General features: G+C 36.8%; 1 protein-coding gene across 2 annotated transcripts in view; it reads left to right on the top strand.

The window, feature by feature from the left end:
- The window catches only part of nckap1 (NCK-associated protein 1), a 119,518-nt gene that overhangs the window by 11,423 nt on the left and 85,507 nt on the right, over positions 1-22,588 (top strand). The window contains exons 2-5 of one of the 2 annotated variants that reach the window (XM_052021397.1): positions 886-903; positions 1,582-1,692; positions 21,080-21,172; positions 22,478-22,534. In XM_052021397.1, coding sequence (XP_051877357.1) covers positions 886-903; positions 1,582-1,692; positions 21,080-21,172; positions 22,478-22,534 — 279 coding nt within the window. The remainder of the gene's footprint in view (positions 1-885; positions 904-1,581; positions 1,693-21,079; positions 21,173-22,477; positions 22,535-22,588) is intronic. The other variant, XM_052021405.1, reaches the window with a different exon arrangement.

Raw genomic sequence — 22,588 nt, 5'->3', positions numbered from 1 at the left:
ATCCATAGCTGCAATCAACAATTTGCTTTCCATTCTAACAGTGTAGTGCAGTGTCTGATATAACTATAAAACAAAAATGCCATTTTTTGCTTCTTTGTGGATGCAGGGTACTGAAAACGGACACAGATGAAAGCAATTTTACTCTCTTGTTGCAATTTTTACTTGTACACGATCCTTTAGCAGTGCTGTTTGTGTCCCTTTTAAATCAATGTACTATAAAAGGAAAATCAGATCAAAATATTGTTCCCATAGTAAAATATAACTTCAATAACAATATTTAAAAGCTTGAAAGCAAATACAAATCTAAGTTGTTTTAACTTAATTTTATATGAAATGCACATGCTAAAATTGCAGTGGTAAAATTGCTTTGAAAACTCAGCTTTGGGCAGGGTCTGTGTTCATTGTTTTACTGTAAATCTATACTAGATACTGTTTAACATCTCGAGTTGCAAATTATTTTAACATTTTTCTTTAAATTCCTTTGTCTAAATTGTCTTCAATTGCATGTGTAATGTCTTTAACTCTAAACAAGTTTTGCCTACTTTCTCAGCTGTCCTGCATGCTGTCTTTGAAGTGGTTTTGCATGCATTGTCTGAAATTGTGGTTTCAACCATACCAGTAATATTTTTATTAATGTATGGTGTTAGTATAAATTTAACTTTCTTTAGTTAAAATGGAAGCATGAGTACTTCGGTGAGCTTTTCCTTAGTTTTACATTGTCAGAAGATGATCTGATCTTTAGCTAATACTTTGTCTTGAATTTATGCATTTTTCCTTTCACATAGGCATTTAAAGTATTGTTCCCTACTTTGTGTAGAGGCATGTCAGATGTTGGAAACTTGTATTTTACATGTGTTCTCTTTTTCTGTTACAATGCTTCCACAGCAAGGACAAGTTTGGAAGGTTTGCAAAGCTTTTCACCTTCCCTCTATCAGACCAATCTCATCACCCATGTCTTTTCTCTTCACAATATGTAGGCCTATGGATGAGCTTTGGAAATCAATGACTAGAAAGAATAATAAAATTAGACTGACTCGAGTACTACATTATCCTTGTAGTCAGAACATAAGGCTCAAAGAATAAACAATCCAAATAAATTCTTTGCTGATCTTGATTTATTTTCATTCTTAGAAAAGAAATTTTCCTTGACTGATTATAGAGCAAATACAGAATCTTGCAATGTTCAGATGTTTTCTCCATTAACTGGTTAGGTTTGACTAATAGTAGTAAACATAACAAAATCACGAATGCTATTTACAAAGTTTGAAATCTGCACTCTGTTAGTTTTGAATAACTTGTTTTTATTCCTATATCACTAGATTTAAAATATGTTCCTTTCCTTCCCATTGGGAGTGAGCCATTTCACTCAGTGCTATACAGCTGCTTTCTATAATATTCTGTAGCACATTTCTTGTTCTCTCTCTCCCATTGCATACTTCAGTTGTGGTGATCCCTTGCACTTGCCTCATTCTATCACCTCTTCACTAAGATGTATTGAAATTCCTTAATTTCACTAAATAGTTTGATTGTAACTATTAATATAAGATATTCCATGATCCTAATATTGTTTGTTTGTTACAGGCTTGTGGGGATCCAAAGGCAAAGCCGTCATATTTAATTGACAAAAACCTGGAATCTGCTGTCAAATACATCGTCAAAAAGTTTCCAGTTGTTGATACTCGCAACAACAGTGTAAGTATTAAATCTCGAGCTTCTGTATGATATCTAATGAAAACATTAATTAACATCTGATCAAATTCTATTTGTGTTTAAATGTTTTTCTATTTGTGCAGTAGACAGAAAATAGTTTAATTTGGCTGAGAGGCCATTCTACTTGGCTGGCGAATCTAGGACAACGGTGCATATGAGCCCTTAAACTTTTAGATCTGATAAGGGGAGATTTCTTGACATGTGATGTTTCGAATTCTTCATTCGTTGGCCCAAGTTGCTCAGTTGTTGAGTAAATTTAAGGCTGAAATTGATAAATCTTTGGATTCTAAATTGTGGGAAATGGTACCAGGTGGAAATAAAAATTGAAAGAAATTTCAATGCAAGACAAGATAGAAAGCATAGGTAGAATTTTGAGCTTAATTATAGCATATTATTCAACCTCACATTGAACTTCATTTTTTTCTGCTCATTAACCTTGTGTTGAACTACATTTAGATCAGCAGCTATGAGCTTAGTATTTTAAGATATGGAATCATTTCGTACTAGAATTACACTACAATATCACCTTCAGGAAGGTGAATTGGATGGTTGCATAATACTATCTTCAGTCTATTACTTCTCTCAATATGCATGTGCACCTTTCCTCCCAAGCCTAAGTACAAAGCAGATTGAATTATAGACAGCAAAGTATTTTAGAACCTTTGGAACAAAGAGGTCCCAGCCAATTGTGCACAATAAGCAGAGAGTGGTGGGTGTGTGGAACACACTGCCTGCAGCGGTTGTGGAGGCAGATACATTAGGGACACTTAAGAGACTCTTAGACGTAGTGGGGAGCTATGTGGGAGGGAAAGGTTAGCTAGATCTTAGAGCAGGATAAAATGTCAGCACAACATTGTGGACCGAAGGGCCTGTACTGTGCTGTAGTGTTCTATGTAAGCTTCCACAGAGATCAAACTGGTATTGACTCTGAGTCCCCCAAATATTATCTTGTGTCTTTTCTGTCTGAGAGCAGAGGGAGCATTAGTTTAATATCTCACCTGAAAGATAGCAGTTCCTTTTGTACTGCACTAGAGATTTTGTGTGCAGGCCTCTGAGTTGGGATTTGAATCTATGACTCCATGACACTCTGAGTTGGAAGCAGGAGCGCCACTCAAGTACTACTCATTGACCCTCAGCTAATACATTGTTCTGATTATTTGACCGCTACATGTGACAATTGCGTTGTCCTACAAACTAAACAGAAATGGATTTTGTTTTCTGGACAATGGCCAGTATTTTGTGGTTGTAACAATGGTGAACCTTAACATTCACCAGTGTAATACCATGAAATTGACAGCATCATTTTGGATATGCACATGGAGCAGGTAAGTGCTGAAGCTGCTGTCATTTATTTATCTGCTGTACCATACATTGTACCTTCTGTAGTCTTACAAGTTAGTGATCTGAGAAATATTTATGAACTATTCTTGCTGTAAAATCCCTGGAGCATTTTACATTTCATTGAATTAAGTGTAACTGTTATTAATAGCACAGTGAACTAGGCTCCTTCTCAATTTCTAGCCCCAAAAATATGAATTTTGTGTACATAGATTATAATTCCTTTAAAATATGGATTGGAATTTTATCTTCATACTCAAGGAGTATGCACAAGATCAAGTTTTCAGGCACTAAAATGTTAAAATTGTGCCTTCTGTATGTTTGCTCTGATAAATTTTCAGTGTGTTTGCCTGCTCAGCCAGCTTGATAACTTCACTGTGGCTGGACAGAAAATAACCTTTTGTGGTGATGCATTATTTCAACTGACAATAGGAAGCCCACAGTGCGAGCTCTTCAGGGTAGCTTATGTTGTGGTGAGCATTATTGCTTTGCTGTGGTTAGGAAAATGCAATTCTGATAACATCTGAGATTCTCTATTAAATGGTGAGTAGGTTGTATTTCCATCTACTCTGTAGTTTTCACTGGTTAACTGAGAAAATGAATATCATATTAATTGTGGAGTTGCTCTTGAGTGTCAGTGATTCCAGGAAATATAAACATTTGAACAGAACTAGACACACCTCTTGCCAATCTGTTGCAATTTGACTGTGACATGATTTTACCTGACAAAAGTTGAAAATTAAGTTTTTGACATGTCCAAGAAAACCAAGATAGGTCTAAATTACTCATTTTATTCCTCCATCAGGAACTATCATCAACAGTGTGATCCAAGGTATTGCTCAGCTGCTTTCATGCAGCAGCTCTTCAGGTGTGACTTGTTCATTGATGCCCTGATGCAGTTCTGCCCAGGATGCTTGGTTCTAGGTTTTCATCCAAAAATGGACAAAAGATCTGATTTCCAGAGAGAAGATGAAAGTGATGGCCCTTGACAACAGGACAGCATTTAATTGGCTTCAAGGACCCACAGTAAAATCAAAGTCAATGCAAATTCAGTAAAATTCTCTCACTGGCTGGAATTGCATTTAGTAACACTAAATGATGGGGATTGGGGTGCAGCTTTGGAACTTGGCTACAAGAGTTATTTAGAACAGTGTGCTAGGCACAACACCATTTGATTCATCATTGATCTGTATACCATTGTAAGATTAGAAAAGGGAAATTTTTTTGTCAACCATTCCTGTGTTCTATTTCAATTGCAGCTCTTGATAATTGGTTTGTGAATGCGTGCAGCAGGAGTTTAGCAAAGGCTTGCCAAAGGTAGCAAGTGATATGCTGAGCAAATGTCAGGCAATGATCATCTGAGTAATTCCTCCTCCTGCCCCGCAGACCCATCCCCTCCTGCATTCAAAGGCATTATCATCACGAAATCTGCCATTAGTAACACAGGTGTCATCATTAGCCAGAAGTTTAATGGAACAAATACTGTTGCTGCAAGAATAGACCAAATTGTGGGTATTCTATGATGAATAATTCATCATGTACCTCCACAAACTTTCTACTGATTATAAGGCACAAGTTAGGATTCTGAAGGAATGTTTATCACTTGTTTGAATGCTGTTCCAGCATCATCTTTGAAGCTTGGCACTTCCCAAGACAAAGCAGCCTACTTGATCTGTATCTCCTACTGCCATTTAAATATTAACATCCTTCATAACTGGCATGCAGTAACTGCATTGTTACCAATAAAAAGATGTGCTATAGGAAGATGCCAAGGCTATTTTGGTAGCGTGTCTCAAATCCGTGATCTTTACTTTTCTCCTAGGTAGGGTAGAGCAGCAGGTGGATGGGAGTACTATCTTCCAGTAATAAAAAGCTACAGACCATAAAATAGCACTCCTAATTTAGTAACTTGCTAAAATCCAAGAACTCCCTAACAGCTTTCTGAAGGTACTTTTGCCACAGGTACTGCAATAATTGAATAAGGCAGTTCGCTGGTGTTTTGAGACTAGTTGGGGATGGCCAATAAATACCTGCCTTGCCAAGGATAATAGTATGCCATGACTTTGCACAGTCATACCTTTTTGTGATCTGATAGAGAAGTTCAGCATAATTAATAATCATTATAACTTAAAATTGTTTGAGGAAAGAAGGTTACAAAAAAGTTAACTATATTGTCTAAACTTTGTTTACAGGATATAAAGATATTCTTTTTGTGGCCAGAACTTACAGGTTAACCCATGGATTGGACAGTATATTATGAACATTAACAATTCCAGTCTACTACTATAGGTGGATGCATTTGAGCATATTTGAAGAACTGAGTGTTTACTGGTCCAGTATTTATCCAAGAAATTAATCCTGTTTTAAATAGATGAGCTGCCTAATTTTCTAATCAGATCTTTGATCCTGTTATCTTTGCCTGCAAATCAGTAACTACACTTGGTGTTTGGGTATCCAGTATTTTTAGGAGTGTTCTGAACATGCTGTACAAGAGAACTTTTTGTTCATTTTAAAGCAACTATTTTTGGATTGTTGTATTGTACAAAAGAATAAACCTTAGTGCAGAGGAAGATGTTCCAGAATACCAACATTGCAAAATGTCAAACTTAATACAAGCAAAATATAATTGCGAAGTAGATGGCAAGGGAGAGTGACCAAATCTCCAGTTCTGATTTGGTTTCTATCTTGGTTTTAAGGGAAGAAGATAAGAACTTGCAGATGCCCCAACTATAACATCTCTCAATTCAAGGATTTCCTTTCAGTTGAAAATTTGCAGATGTTGCATGGCTATTTAAGGAAGCTAGGAATCATGGACTGTTACCTAACATCACTTGGGTAATTACTGGGTTCTATAATCACAATTAGATTGACACCTTAAATTTTCAATTGATCAAATACAGCTTGCATAGTTTAAGGTCAAGTCATGTTTGATTTCTGATTTTTTTTTGTGTGAAGTGATGATTAATGGACGATCCATGAATAGTAACTTGTCAGGACTTCTGGTTAGTGGTCTCTTTGTGAAGTCATCAAAGATAAAATGAATGGGATTGACGCCAATTTGTTGACCTGGCCTGTACAGCAGGAGACATGAAGGATAAGGTTAGAATATGCACCCTCATCATACTTATAAATTATTTTGATGTACACTTTTCTATTCCATATGTAAGTTTTATAATGATGCACATGGGAAGTGTGAAGGAGAATAGGTAGAAAGCATTACACTTCAATTGACTAGGCAAAATTGTGGGCAAATGTTGGAACATGAATGATAGAGAAATGGAGGACGATGTAGGAGGGAAGGGTTAGATAGATATTAGAGCAGGATAAAATGTCGGCACAACATCGTGGGCTAAAGGGCCTGAACTGTGATGTTATGTTCTAGATTCTAAGACACTGAAGCAGTATTTTCTAAATGGTGTAGAATGAGAAGCAGTTTAGTTATTTTAAAAAAAACTGAAGTTTGGTATTTTTCCCTAGTTATGTGATCTAAAATAGTTTACTGTTGCATGTAGTAAGTCATGACAGCAATCATTTCCAGATGAAATATTGCATTTGTAAAATTATATGGGGTATGATTCGTATGGCATGCCTTGTGTTTTTCTGGTATCAGGTACTTATCTAATGACATCAGTTGAGCAACACAAATTTCAGTCTGCTTTGATGTAACTTGGAGCTTAATGCCCCAGACACAATTGTAAAATGGTTTTGAGTAAACTAGCATCAAGTTGTTACTAGCTTCCTTCATTGGACATAAAGGGGCACTCTTAACGTCAGGAGACTTGGTAACACAGTCCCTAAACTCGATGGAGACTGCTCATACACATTGTAAAGTGTTCAGTCTCCGTTCACATCAATAAGTGCTTTTTGTAGAATGTAACCAAGGGAAAAATTATCTTTATCTCTATCATTCTGCTGGAGCTGAGTGTGACTTGACGGCAGGACAGTAGCTGCCATGGAGATTGTCCCTTTTAAAGGCTAATTTATCTTTTCTGAGTGCAGTACAACAAAGCGATGGAAGATGTATTATAATGATGCTGAGATAGAAACCACGTTAGTACATAGTAACTTCTAGCAATTTGCCACTTGTATTTTAATGCATCAGAGAGTGAAATCGAGATTCTAGCAGAAAAATTTGGGGAAGGAGTGCCCAGAGCAGGAAAATGCAGTGGGCAGGTATCAAAAACAATGGAATCCTGCTCTGCCTTTCCAGAGGACTGGAATACAAGAGGATACTAAAGCCTTGCCTGATTACACCACATATAGAATACAGTAAATACTTCTGGTCACTAACCCTTCTAAAGGATGTATCGACCTTGGAGGTAAATTTACTGAATGAAGCCTATACATGATACCTAGTTAAGTAGAGGTTGAAGAAATTGGGTTTATCTTCCCTGGAATTTTAGTTATGGAGTTATTTGATTGAACTTTAAAGGAAGTTGATACAATGAGTAGAGAAATACTATGTCAGTAGAGAAGGGTGGGCAGGGGTACTGTTCAAATATTAGTCAGGTCTTTCCAGCAGGAGAGTTAGAAAGCACTTAGAGGGTGATAGAAATTGAGACTCTTCAAATGACAGTTAATGTTTTGGTTAATTTATTAATTTAAATCTAGGTTTGAATTTTTAGATGACCTAAGATGTTAGAGGATTTGGGATAAAGTTGTATCTACAATAGCCCAGGCGACAAACATTGTCAAATTGAATGGCAGATCAAGTTGGGGGAGCGGTAGACTAAGTGAACTCTTCCTTTGCCTCTGCACCTGACAAATGGTGTTGAATTTGACTGTAGTCTGTACAATGGGTATGGGAAGATTAGGAAGATTTTAAGGGAATGATTGGTGAAAAACGAGGAAGAACTAGCCCCAATCTGCAAGTAGGGTTAATTACAGCTTTAAGCTTGTAGGTTTGTGACTGTAAAAGATCCAGCTGTTCTTTTGTATAGTTTCCTTGGGCCACTTGGACCGATCCTAAAGGTGGAGACCAAACTGATCACCAGGAAATGACATCAACCAATATATTGCAGGAAGTGGACACAAGACTGGAATCTTTTAACACTCAAGTCTTTTGACTGAGAGTCCTGAGTTAACCAACCTCTGCTATGAGTAATGTCTGATGATGATTTGGTGGTAGCCAGTAAATGTACCTTTTAGAGAAAAAAATATTATCAACATTGTTCTTGGTACAGAGGAAGAGACTGTTTTGTGTTACTTAAGCAAAATAGGCACTGACTTGCATGTAACCTATTTTTATAAAAAAAATTCAGGCCCCACAACTGCGCTAATTTATTATTAAACAAAACTTGTTTAAGACCAGTAACTATGTACTTTTAATATCTGTAATTTGCTCAAGGCAGATCCTTAATTTTTTTTGTAAACTATCCCCATCATCCCTTTGAACAGAGAAAACAATGTAATTCATTTCTCTTTTGAGGAATAAGGAGTTGAAAAGACTAAGTATAAAGCTACATGGTGCTGAAGCAAATATCAAAGCAATGGTACAGCATAGATAATGCAGTTAGAATAATGGGGAGTAATGTCAATTATTTACTGCATCCAGGAAGTAAGGTAAATTTTGTGACTGTTAAGTATTATAATATAACCAAAGCAAAAATGCAAAATTACTTTTTCTCCCCTTTATGGGTCATTTCCCAATAAGTTGAATTTCTCCTGGAACTTGGGGGCACAAATGTTTGCATGAGGTAATCGCTGATAAACTGAGGAAGTTTTAAAATTGATGAGAAAGTTTGAGGAAGCTGCAATACCAATCTGGATCTATTCTGTGCTTTGTTTATTTAATAAAGTGGTAATGAAATTGGACATGATGATTACTATCCTGAAAGAATCATTAGAAACTGAGCAGTCAACGCCAATCTTGGGAAATGGGATCAACCAAAGATTAAGCCTACTTTCTCCATACCTAAGGATTTACCATTGTTCGGTCATACCCTGTGTGCTGCTTCCTCCACTAATGCTGATCCTTCATCTGTCATCCAGATCACTTTCCTAACATCCTCAATTTCAACAAAAATGTGGTTATCATAAGTGTATGATGTGTGATTTCAAGGTTATTGCTTCAAATTTCCACAAATGTAGAGGGAATCTAAAACTTGAACCTATGAGTACCATTGATTAATTTGTAATTGATAATAGACCACTATCATGATGATTTAAATTACGAATTATAGCGGCATCTCCAAGCCATGTTCTCCTCATGTCAAAGTGTTTCTTGGAGAATTCACAAGTCTAAAGGAATAAGTTTTTGTGTGAAAATAACTTCCCCAAAACTGCATTATGCAGACTCTATCCTATTTTATAATTTATAAATAGGATGGAACACCTTGCAGAATTGAGGTCTGTAACTTGTCATCTGTATGTTATCAAAACTTTAAAAGTATCCTATGGTTTTCATCAGACTATAAAATCTGAGAAGATGGGTGAAATATGTGCTGTGTCCAGTTTTGTTTTTTTCCAACAAAGACTCAACAGGAAATGAAACAACATTAAGGATTACTTGCAGAGGCAAAATTAGATTTTTCCATTTGGAAGCAATATCAGGATGGAGCAATGTGTAGCAGTTTTGTTTTCCAATGACATTGTGTACGTTATGTCCCCACTATCCATTGATTTGCTATCCGCAGATCATGAGGTTAGCGCAAGGCTCCACTTCATATTTGTTCTGGAGGTACCCAAAGAGCAAGAATGCAAGGTTGGTTCAGAGCGTGGGTCTGGTGTGTAGCCTGAGCGGGGATCTGGAGTTTGGGCCAGATGTATTTGGAATATTTTGACAAGCTGAAATGTACAAGTTATTGTATGGAAGGCCCATTGCCAGTGGCCTTTGTTATATCTGCACTTTTTGTTATCAACAGCAAGTCCATGACCCTATCACCCTTGAATAATGGGGACTTATAAATTGAGGTTAGGAGCAAGGGGTAATAATCTGCAAGCTTGATAGAAGAATAGACAGCTGCTATTTTTATCAAAAATTAGCATATTTAGTTTAGATTCTCTCCCTCTTTCCACTTACAAAATAGAAACCATGTATCCTTATGTGAAGTGGAATCTATTCAAATACTATTTGAACTTGTATAATATTTTTAAAGTAAGAAGTTTCCCAGGCACTTTACAGATGGGACTTCAGAAGGTGAACAGTGGCAGGAAAAAGTAGGATCTGAGAGAGGGGTCTAGCAGTTGGGCAGGTCAAACATGGTTCAGAATTTCAAATGAGAGCTCCAGAAAGTATCTTGACTTGACTGAAGACAGTGCCATCAATAGTGGATGTATGATGTTCAGGAGACAAGAAATGTAGTTTCAAATTGATTTCAAAAAGGTTTCAAATTAATTAATCATGGGAAAGTAATGTGTAGAGAGATTTGAAGATACAATTGCAGATTTTAATTTAATGTATTGTCCAACATGAAGATGATTTGGATTAAGCGCAGGATACTGGTTTGGATAAATTGACATTTTTGTGGAAGATGAGTCTTCTAGAGAATGTTAAGAAATGGCAAGCGTAGATCATTCTCGCAGTAAGGAAGGCCTGAATTAAGTGTAGAAATAGGTCATTGTAGATCAAAGTAAATGGCCCTATTGAGGGTCCCGGCAGACAGTGAGTTGTGGGAACAGGGACCAACTGTTAATCTAGCAAGGGAATATTGCAGCAAATGTAATGTGGGAATACGTGGGTAAGATGAGGAATTTCAGTGACTGGATATTGAGACTAACAGTTATGATTTGATGGGAGATTAAAAGAGGAGAGGTTCTGAAAATGGAGGATTGGCCAGGTGCATGCATAGAGGAAGCTCTTGGAAACGTCTATTAATTCTAATGGTGTTAGTGAGAAGAAGGGGTTGGTTAAGTGTAAAATGAGTCTGATTTTTCCTTGTTCTTCTGAATGCTACTGGAGATAATGAGGCATGGAGCTATCCCAAAAATCAGTGGATCGGTTTTGTGCTAGATCTGCTAAAACTTGCGACGCTACTTAAGGAAATGAAAATTTTCAGTATATCTGAAACAGCAGTGATGAAAGGTTGAGTGATTTGGGGAGAAGGACAGAAAGTCAGAAGTGAGGTAACACTTCAGCAAATCACCTATTGCAACAGTGCTAAGACTGATTACCAGATGAAGTTGTAAATTGATCACTGGAGCAGCTGAGGCATGGTTTTCTTCACGGTCACATGAATGTGTCTGATTCATACTTTTTTTTAAAAGAATGCATTTAATCACATTGAAATGGGGAAGGGCTTATTATATGAAAAATGACAGGTAAGGTGATGCTTTGTTCACAGGTTGTAAATGTGTCTATTTTCATTAGCTATCCCTCGTTTCTGTGCAAAGGTTCCTTGGCTTTTAAGCTCTAACTTCTGTTAACTTGGTGATAGTGATCGCCAGAATATTGATCATGATGGAAAAGTAAGGAAGATGTGATTTGAAGAGCAAATTAAGGTGCTGTTTAACCTCCATATTGTGAGAGAGTGAAAATGAAAGTAATATTGTAGATGTGTTGCATAGTTTTTAATCATATGGCAACCCCTGTGCTGGTGATATAAGGCAGTGAGTCCAGCAGTAGAACATTAATCAAGCCAACATTTGATAGCACCCTGCTTATTTTGACAGTATCTATTTTGGCAAGTTGGAAGTATTTCATCACATTCCTTCCTTGATGCACCTCAGCTCATCTTCATTATCACAAATACTCAGCCTCTGCTGTAGTAGCGGGTTGTTAAATTTCTGATCAAGGCTAATGGCAACAAAACTTTGATGGCGTCAATGGTCAAAAGATGGTAATAAGAGTTGGTTGGAAATGATTATTGTCCCATATACAATGTTAATTTTAATTGCTAATTGTCAACCCGAATTCCATTGTCCATGTTCTGCTGCAATTTGTCATTGAATGCTTGTTGCTGGAGTTAATTATAAATTAAATGGAACAATATGAATTCTTTAGTGTACAACCCATTCTTGAATTAGTTGCAGAAGTGTGGTCAGTATGCAGCAGAAAGTGGTTGGCTAAGGACATTTTGTGCTTTGATGCAGAGATTACCCTCTTGATGGAGACAGTTTTCCCTTGCAGTAATTATTAATACAGCAATTGGAGGGCTTTCTCTTTGATTTGCATTGCCCTTTGGTAAAAAATTTTTTTTGTGGTGCCTGATTGTTATTTCCCTCTACAGCTCTAAACAGAGACTGTGGCCATGGTTCATGGTCTTTATCTAGTACATTCATTCTTTCTATAAAAATAGTTTTTGTGGGCACTACTTGGAACTAGTTAGGATTCTTCAATTGAAGCTTTTGGTTGAAGACACCTGCATGTACTTCAGCCTAGTCCCTTGCACACATATACTTGCCTCCATGATTGAAGTTCACTTCTGCCACCAGTTATTAGGTTGCCTTCCATCATTCTCGACCCAGTGTAGTTAGACTGGAAACCTTTGAGCTATTGCACAATATGGTAAAGCCTTGTTGTATCACTAAAACTAGATGTGCTGGGCTGCTAAGTTTAAAATATGGTGTATGTCATTCCTTTGCTGGTGATGAACACTTTATAAGCATCCAGTCTGAAGTTGCTAAATCTGTTTCTATTCTGTACCACCTAGTTTGGTAGTAGTGCCATGTTATGTGATTAATGTCTACAGTGTGGAGGTGGGACTAGTTCTTCAAAAGAGCATTGTGATGTTCACTTCAATGCATCTGCTCATAGCAGCATTGACAGGTGAGAATGATGTCATGTTGTTCATTCCTTCCTATTGGTTCTCTTGTCTGCTGCTGCAAGCTGAAATAAGTTTTTGAAAATTGACCAGTTTCTCAATAGTGCTAATATTGAGCTAGTTACAGCATTGCTCTTTAAGGTTCCGCACCCAGAATAAATTACATGGCCTTGCTGCCCTCATTGTTTTTTAAATTTTTCTAAGCAGAGAAATAATTCACCAACGGAGATGGGTCAACAGAGGGTCATTAGCAGTAAGTTTCCTTGCCCATATTTGGCATGCTGCTTAGACTTTATGGAATCCACTGTCTACCTTGTATATTCAAGCCTGCTGCCACCTTCTGGATTTGTCCTTTTAGTGGGCAGGAAATACCCAGGGATTATAGTAGTCCTACAGATAGTTAATGACAGTAATGGACCACTGCCAATCCCTTTGGGATTATTAGAAGCCTTCCTCCTGGCTGATTGCTAATTATGATCTATAGTGAGAAGAGGGGGAGTAAAGTGAGCACATAAGTAAAACAAGCACAAGAACAGAGATCTGGGTACAAGTGCATAGTTTGTTGTAATTGGTAGGGCAGGTCCAGCAAGTAGTTTAAGCAAATGAGATCCTGGGTTTTATAAATAGAGTACAGGCACTCCCTGGGTTACGATTACCTGATTTGTGGACACTTGTACATATGACCAAGCTCCCATAAATATTATTAAATTCAAATGAGAACCAGTTGTGAGGGGGAAAAATAAACCTGTTTACATGTAACCTACCTGCGGTAGTTGGAGACCTTTTGTCTCTTTGGAACACAGGCTGACAGTTTTACTGTGGGAGGCCACTTAAGAGGATTGCTTTGGAAATTGACAAGCAATCTCTTCTATTAATACTTGTGAAATGATACTCCATTAAACAAAGTAACATCCAATGATACTTCAAGCCCACTGAAATCAGCCATTGAGCATGGGACATCCTGATTCTGTACCACTGTAACCAGGCAGGGGAAGACAAATGTTCACGTTAATTGGCCCTCATCAACACCATTCATTACAATACAGTGGAGGTATGGTTACCATGTTGAGTGATTTCTGTGTATTTTCTGACTTGCGGACAAAATCACCTTATGGATGTATGTTTAAAAAAAATTGGAACCTGGGGATGGCCTGTGCAATAATAACAAAGATGTGACTTGTCTTTTATATAACCACTGGTTTGGGCAGAACAAGAGTATTGGGTGCTCAGGTCTGTAGAGTGGAGCTTGAACAAGCTTTCTAGTGCAAGCAATAATGACAGTATCTGAAAGGGTGTCATTAAACTTCTGTTTAATCTTCCACTTGTAGCTTTGTTAACAATAGTTACAGTTGAAGGAAAAGTACGATAGTTGTAATTGGTATTTAATATTTCCCTTGTTAAACATGCACCAGAGAATATACAAATGGCAAATACAAACTGAGGACCCAAGATTAATCAACGCTAATTCATCATCTTTGGGACTTGTGTTCAGTTGTAGGACTCTCTCCCGTCAAAAAGTCATGGTTTCAAACCCCATTCAGCTAATGACAGCATAGACACAGTGTTGTGAAGTTTTAAACAATTTTTATTATCTCGCTGAATTTATTGTTGTGGCTAACTATGATATTTAGCATATAAAATTCCTCACAGCACTGCCTACAGGTGCTGCACTTAAATGTCGGCATTTGTACATCTGCTTTGCCTTGGATATCTTCTCAACTAGAATTGAGTATCAGAACCCACAGTGATTTTTTTTTATTCATTTCTCCCTACACTTTTTTCCTTGGGTCTCTTCACTTTCTGGTCTGTCTGGAAGAAAAAGTGAGAATTTGATTTGATCATGTTTAAGCATAAGGGATAAGGATGAAATTATTCAGTTTTCTCAAAGTAGCAGAATTCTGCAGGGGTTTCTTCCACTTTGACCCTGCATGTACACTGTAACTTCTGATAAAATGTATCTGCATATTTTGTTCTGAAGGTTGGCTATTATACCAAATGTGGCCAATGTGTGTAGGTGTGGTTGATTGCATGAAATACAATTGTGGAATGCTATACAGCAGGTCAAAGTCTTTGTCACCAGATACAGGAAGATTTTTTTCCTATTGACCAATTACTGCTGTAAATCTGTGTAAATATGGTAGATGGTGCTCTTAATATTTATGAGTTTTTTTGTCTAGTAATTGGAGAACTTGTAATTGAATGACAATGGATTTAATTCTGCATCATTGAGCCAATTTTCCAATGGTATTGCAGTCTAAAACTACAGAATGTTTGTACGTCAATCATTACAGTAAATCAAACGACAGTCATGGTAACTGGGTAATTTAAAATCTAAAATTGGTTAATTATTCTACAATTAAAAATGTAGCCTCAATAATAGATTGCATGAAACTGCCAAGTTATTGTGCAAACATACCTAGTACACTAATGTGTGTAGGCAGGGAAATCTGGATGTCCTTGGTCTGTTACATGACTCCAGGATCACAGTGGTGACTGACTCTTAATTGCCCTACAATGGCCAGCCAAACTACTTGGTTACACTTAATGTGTAACAAAAAATAAGAATAAAACTTGACTGATCAACCAAACCACCAGAATCTGCTGCAAAAAAAAACATATCTAGCTCAGTCTATACTAAAAATGTTCTCATTGTGAATATGTACTACGCGCCTAAATTGGGAGAATAGTCCCACAGACTTTATCAAGCAGCAGTCGTAATCGGTGAATCATACAGGTTTCACCATTACAATCCATGGATATGCCTTGTTACACCAGTAGAGGCAGTAACAGTGGTATATAGCGAAGAGTCCTTAATAACTCCAGCATAATGGAGGAGGAAACCTGATCAACTATTGCCCTCCCTCAGAATACTAGAAATGGATGACTCAGGAGGAGGCCATTTGTCCTATGTGTCCATGCAGGCCAGAGAGCTGTTTGGGATAATTGAAATTCTTAGTGCTCATATCTGTGCAATCTTGTGGTGTAATGGCATTTCAAGTGCTCATCCAGGTGCAATTTTACATTTAAATGAAGCTTTCTGCCTCCTCCTCCCTTCCGGTAGCAAGTTCCAGATCTACCAACCTTTGGGCGGGGGGCAGGGGCGGGTGAATGTTTTCCTCGACTTTCCTTTAATCCTTCTACTAGTCAACTTAAATCTTCGTTCACAAATATTGATCTTTCTGCTCAGGGCATTAGGTCTTTCATATTCATCCTGTCCAGTCCTCAACTAGTGAATCAGTACTCCCAATCAAGCACCACCTGAAAGCACTGTGCTTGCATGGATTTTATGTACGGTAGTTGGGAACTTAATTGTTGACCATCCAGAGTTGAGTTACTCCTGAACAACAAAGCTGCTAGACTAGGTAATAAGGGAGTGTAACAAAGTGAATTTGACCATATCCTCATCCATGGTCCTGCATTTTCCACAACAATTTTAGAATGAAGGATCACTACAGAATTTTGTCTTCAACTTCCACTGTGTTGTGTGGCATTGCTGCGGTGCAAAATGGGATAGATTTAAAGCAAATCATCTAGGTGGTCCAGAGAGCCATCATCAGCCATAACACACTTGAATCTTCCACAATGGCAATCCTTCACACTATAATTACCATCAAAGCATTGATCAAACCCAGCTCAACAAATAGGGAGAAACCTCCTGGGGACAGAACCATGTACATGCACCTAAAACTGTGGTGGAAATACAGCCTGGGCCTGCAGGCATAATCCTGGGCAATGGACTGCAAAGTGGTAACTAAAATTTGTGCCAGAAGTGCCTTGCAGTGTCCATCTCTAACAAGATGGAGTCTAATCATCTGTTCTCTAACCTTCAAAGATGGTATCACCAAATCTCCTACCATCAACATCATTGACAAGGAACTTAATTGGACAATCACAGAAATATTGTGGTTTCAGGAGTAGGTTAGAAGTAAATGACCTGCCTCCTGTTTTCTTGAAAGAAATATGACAGAAAAACTTCCACTTAGGATAAATGCAGCTGCAGCACTGAAGGAAGTACAGAACAAAGCTGCCCATATGTTTCTCCAAGTTCACTTTCCAATGAGAGACCCAACATCTGTTTTTCAGATTCTCTTCCCCACTCCATTGCTAGTACCACACCTTCCTTTTCTGGCTCCCTCTCTAGCTTGCATTGGAATAGATTCCCTCACTTTAGTCACTGCCTGTCTTTCAAAACTGTTATCACTTAGCTGCTCAAAAATATTTTTGCAACTGCTTCAAGTTTGTACCAATTTGTTTTCTGCTTATTTTTTCTCAGATTATCTGTTTCCCCCTTGATAGATTTCCTTCACAGAACTTTTTTTTCCTTATTTTCGCTCTTTCTGGAGTTCTGTTAATGCAAAGTGCCAAATCTGCATATCCTGTACCATTGCTGCTTGTGCAAGTTAGATGCTGAAGATGATTTTTAAGTTCCATTGCCCAGAAACACAATGGCTGAACTTTGTATTCCACAGTACACCTTGAGATGCTATTTCTTGTGATTCACAAAAGTTGTTGCATTTATATTAAATCTGTTGCTTTAAAAACTTTTTTTAATACATAATTAAGAATTCTCTAAGATTTTTGGTACATTAATATTTTTTCTAAAGTATTTCAGTTCACAATTTTTATCTTGCCACCAAAATCGTAGGTTTTTTCTTGCCACTTCAAAATCAATAGGAATTGACTCCTTCCATGGAGTCAATGCAGTTTTTGTTTTTGTCTCTTGAATGCTGCCTGGCCATCTTTTTTGGATGAATAAGCACAGATGAAAACATGCATCTTGGACAAAGCACCTGATTTCACCATAACCATGTCAAAATCTGATCTTTTTGTCAGCAGTCTTGGGAAATGCATAATTTAGGAGAGAGGCATCATGTCCTTTCTTAATAATTTACTGACATTTTTATTTAGTTCTGCTAAAGTGTAGCAAGAGTCAGCTTTAAGATTATTTTACATTGTCTTTCAACTTTTTTGTTTTGCATGCTTAACTTGACATACATGGATGATGTGGTAAGTGAATTCTCTTGCTGTGTATAACCTACATTAGCTGAACACTACTGTAGTTGCATAACCTTGATTAATGTGCTTTTTTGATGTGGTAGACAAAGTATTTCAAAACATTAACAAATTAAGCTATAATAATTGCACTAATATAGTGTTTGCTTATTGTTAGTTTAGAAACTGGCATGGTTTTGAAATGGGTTCAGATCAAAACACTGGTAATGGTTACTAATGATCCTCCAGCCTCTTAATTTCTACAGTGACATTGCTTTGTTTTGAATATTGTTGTGAATAGAACATACAACTCTGAAGCAGGTCATTTGGCTTAACATGTCCATTCCATATATGATTTATTTGAGCTGCCTCCTATCCAACCCTAGCTAACAAGAACTCCATGACGCCCCATTCAATTCCTCTTCATCCTTATCTAGCCAACTCTTGTATGTATCTATAGTATTCAGCGTCAGCCATCCCTGTACGTATTGTTCCACGTTCCCATCGGTCACTGGCTGAAGTATCTTTAAAATTGTTCATTTAATGTGCTTGTTGAATATTATACAGATAGCCTTGCATTGTGTTCTTGCCCTCACATAGAGAGCAGTACTGCACGTGAAATCTTTCATAATTTTCAAGCTCTCTGATGGGTTATCCCTCTTTGAAATGCGAAAAGCTCAACCTGTTCATCCTTTCCCATCAGCTAAAACGTCACAGTTGTGTGCCATTCTTGTATGTCTTTTCTTCCACTCAACATCTTTGTCCTTTCTAGGTTCCATGACCAGATTTATACACCATACATGTGTGATCTAATGGAGTTTCATAAGGGCTTATTATAAATTTTCTATTTTTCAACAGTATTCCTCTGGAATTTAAACCTATTGCTTAGTTTGATAAGGCTGTAAGGAAAAGGCAACCTATGATTTATATTTCTATATAATAAGATCCCTTTGTTATCCACCGCATTTGGATTCTTACTTGATCTAATTTTTCTTGATTGTTATACATCAGTTTCCAATGTTGAAGCTCATGCCAATTATATACCCAGGGTTATTAATGCCCTATAATTTTGGAATGAGAACAATATTATAATCGTTTTTAGATTAATCATGGAACTTGTCTGATTCAGATACATGAGTAAGATGGGGAATTTAAATTCAATTGATTAAATCTAAAACAAGAAGCTAATATCATTAGAGATGATGTTGCAACTAATGGAGTTGCAAAACCCAGCTGATTCACTAACACCCTTTTTAGTTTGTTAAATATGCCATCAAACCCTGATCTGGCCTAGTGTCATTGCTGGGGGTCTAAAATCACATTAATATTTAACAACCCTTTGACCATATCCTGTATTTATACAAAAACGAGATGCCGTCTTCCTCCACTGACCATTGCCCTTATAACTTGTTGCTATCCACCGATCCGGAAGTTTTGTTTTTGTTTTTATTCCATTGTCTAAATATAAGTTATGAGGAGCAGTGATCCCAGCACTGATCTGCGTGGGACTCCTCTTTGACTGTATGCAAATTTGAATTGCTACCCTTTAATCTACAGCATATTTTGGTATTAATTAGTTATGTCCCCTGACTCGCCGAACTTTTAACTTTGTTCGTTAATCTTTATGGCAATTTGTTGAAGGCTTTTGGGAAATCTGGGTAAATTAATTAAACCCCTTGCGTTACTCTTTTTGTCACTGAAGAGGCCCTATTCCCATCTGTCCTTTATCTGGCTGTAAATTATTTTAAATTCTTTGAATAATGCCTGATTGGTCTGTACATACTGGGTTAGAAAGGTGTTCAGTATAGATTATTAGGAACTTGATTCCCTTTTATTTACTGCATCTCATTTCAGCTGATACACCAGGCTCTCTTCAAATCAGATAACAAAAATTGCTAGTAAATTACAATCCCAGCCTTGTGTTAGTTACTTAGTTTGGAAGTGATCTCAAAACTAACATTTATATTCTGGACAAAATTTGTGTGATCTAAGCAAGTTCCATATAGTTTGACTTAACTTTCTACCTTTTCAATTCTATCTCTCTGGAACTAAAAGCATGCTTAATTTACCTTTTCTCTTAATTGGCCTTAGCAACCTGAACAATAGTTTCAGACTTTGCTACAAATGAATGCTTCAGGTGAAATAACTTTCTGATGAATTACAATGGCTAACATTTTGAAATGGATGCTTTGTTGAATTGGTGCAGCAGAGATGATTATCAGAACACTTAACCATCTTTTAATTTTGGGTTCTGTTATTTTCCATGAAGCAAATCAAAATGTTATTTTCAATTTGCACTTTGGTTTAGATTGTTGCTGAATGGAGATTCCATCTAGTTTGAGTAATTTCAACAATGTTGGAATATTCCTCATATTGGATTTAAATTACTGAAGTTGAATGTTGTACCTCCAGAAATGTATAAGGTCCTGTAGGTAAACAACTATGCTTGTGTCTGAATTGTTATTCTTTGTTTCCCCAAGGAAGCTCTTCTTAAAACAAGTAAATTGAAAGATGGTGTTTTAATTCGTTCTGCTGAATTTCCTCCGTGTGTATTTGTACAGTAGATACCTTATTGAGTGTGGTGTTTACAAAGTTGGCTGGTCTGAGCACATTTTGAGTAAATACACTTTGATTCTTGTTAAAGGCATTAAGCAAGGTTTGTCTTTTGACATGTGACTTCTTAAACTTGGCTGTTTGTCTGCAAGGTATACACAAAAATCTGATTTGATTTTTAAAAGAAAGATATCATGAAACTACCAGTGTAAACTCCAAAGTTAGTTTCTGTGCTGGATACAGTTATGCTTCTGCCAAGAAAGAGGGATATTCAAATCCATAGCATCAATCAAGCAAAGATCATTGAGTTATTTTCCATGGACCTGTGATACTGTCATTTACTTGCATCAATCTGATGCAAGGTTCAGATTTTGAAAGATACAACACCGACAGTATGTGACAGGAATTAAACTGTTGAATTGATGTATTGGTAGATGACTTAAAAGCACCTTAAATCTCTGGCATGGGGTGCTGCAGACTGAACAGCAAATATTTTAAATCCCAGATAACCTTTTATTTTTTTTAAACTTTAATGCTTTTGATGTGAGCAAATAAATACCTTCTGTTATTGTTTCACTAATATTAACACATTTAATAGCTTTGGATGCTTGTGAATCAGACATGGTGGCATAGTGTGGGTCTAATTTCGCTCCAACAGCTGCTGGTAGTTTGTTGTGGATGTAACAGTGCCAGATAATTGTACATATTGGGTGTCTCAAAATCAGGATTGAAGTAACAATTTTGAATTTTAGCTATCTCACTAAACTATTTTTCCCTCCTTTTAGCACAGTTGTACACAGCTGCATAAGGAAAAGCAGGAAATTCTGAAGAACCTGGCACTTTATTATTTCACGTTTGTTGATGTCATGGAGTTTAAGGTAAGGACATGGAGCAAGCTGATATGGTACCTCAAGCCTGTTCTACTATTTAATATCCTAGCCAAACTACAGAGCAGCTCCATTCCATTTTTGCTGGATTAATTCTTAATCTCGAGTATACTGAATGATATGAGGAGCTGTAGCACTCGAGAGTAGAGAAATTAATGCTGATCCAGTAAAAGTGCAGAATAATTTAAATTTTGGTATATAAAAAACCTTCCACATTTTAAGTTATTACAACCCAGCTGTGAACCTTGTGTATACATGGTTATCTATAAAATTAGTACCTCCACCAATGGTTAATTTGGGTGTTGGAAAATGGATGGATATGAAGCTTGTCTGACTAGATTGTAGGAGGACCTACTTAATCTCCATTTTTTTTTGGGTATTTCATTCAATGAGTAGGGATGATCTTGGTGTTTAAATGATGTGCTGTCCTCTTGACTGAACTTTGTTTATATCAAGATCAAAGATTTTATGTTTTAAGAATTGGAATTGCAAAAGGATAGGACACATACAAACAACATTAACATATAGAACAAATTTGAGTAAGGCTCACTAATTTTTCTCTCTTGATATTTAATTCTCCAACAGTTCCTGTCAATCTAATTTAATCTAATTTCCGCTCTATACTTCCATTTACCAATTGTCCACTGCTCTGATCTCATTCATTAGTTTCTATCTAAATCTAGCCTTGACAAGACCTGTGCATTTGTTCCATTCAACTCCTGCTTGTCATGTTCGAAAGAGATAAATGGGGCACACTGTTGGGGAATGAGGCTATTTGTAAATATTTGCCTGGAAAGCTCAAATTATTCTATATACTCAGTTTTTTCTAGATCTAAAAGTTTATATTTGTACATTTGGCTAGTGCTAATTAGAAAAGAATCAGTCTGGTAATGGTAAACTCCTTAACTTATGTCCTGCTAATTATCTTGCATTCTGATGGTTTTATATTTCCTCATCCTTGAGCCCCATTTGCTCCCTCCCTGTGTATTAAACCACTTCTTTAATTCAATTTCTTTGCTGTTGCATTTTCTTTCCTCCTGGCTGCATCCCAGTTGTTACTTCTGACTGAACAAGTATTTTGAAGTATTCTACGCATATAGTGACAATTTTATATTCCTGCATTGCATTCCTTTATTTTCTGAGATGGGATCATTTGGCAGCTTCCTCTATCATATCCTGTTATTGTACAACAAATAAAATATTCATGTGCTTTTCCAATTTTACCTGTTGGTTTTCTTTATTATTTATGATAATACTTAAAATGTTGTTTAAATGTGTGCTTTGTTTCCTCTGTAGGATCATGTCAGTGAATTGCTGAACACTATAGATGCTTGTCAAGTTTTCTTTGATATTGTAAGTATCTTCAGAAGTTTAATGATTTTTAAGTGGATACACAATCTACAATAC

This window comes from Pristis pectinata, chromosome 1 (genome assembly GCF_009764475.1).
Source record: "Pristis pectinata isolate sPriPec2 chromosome 1, sPriPec2.1.pri, whole genome shotgun sequence".
Taxonomy (NCBI): domain Eukaryota; kingdom Metazoa; phylum Chordata; class Chondrichthyes; order Rhinopristiformes; family Pristidae; genus Pristis; species Pristis pectinata.
Note: the sequence above shows the minus strand (reverse complement) of the source record. Positions and strands in the feature narration are given on the sequence as shown.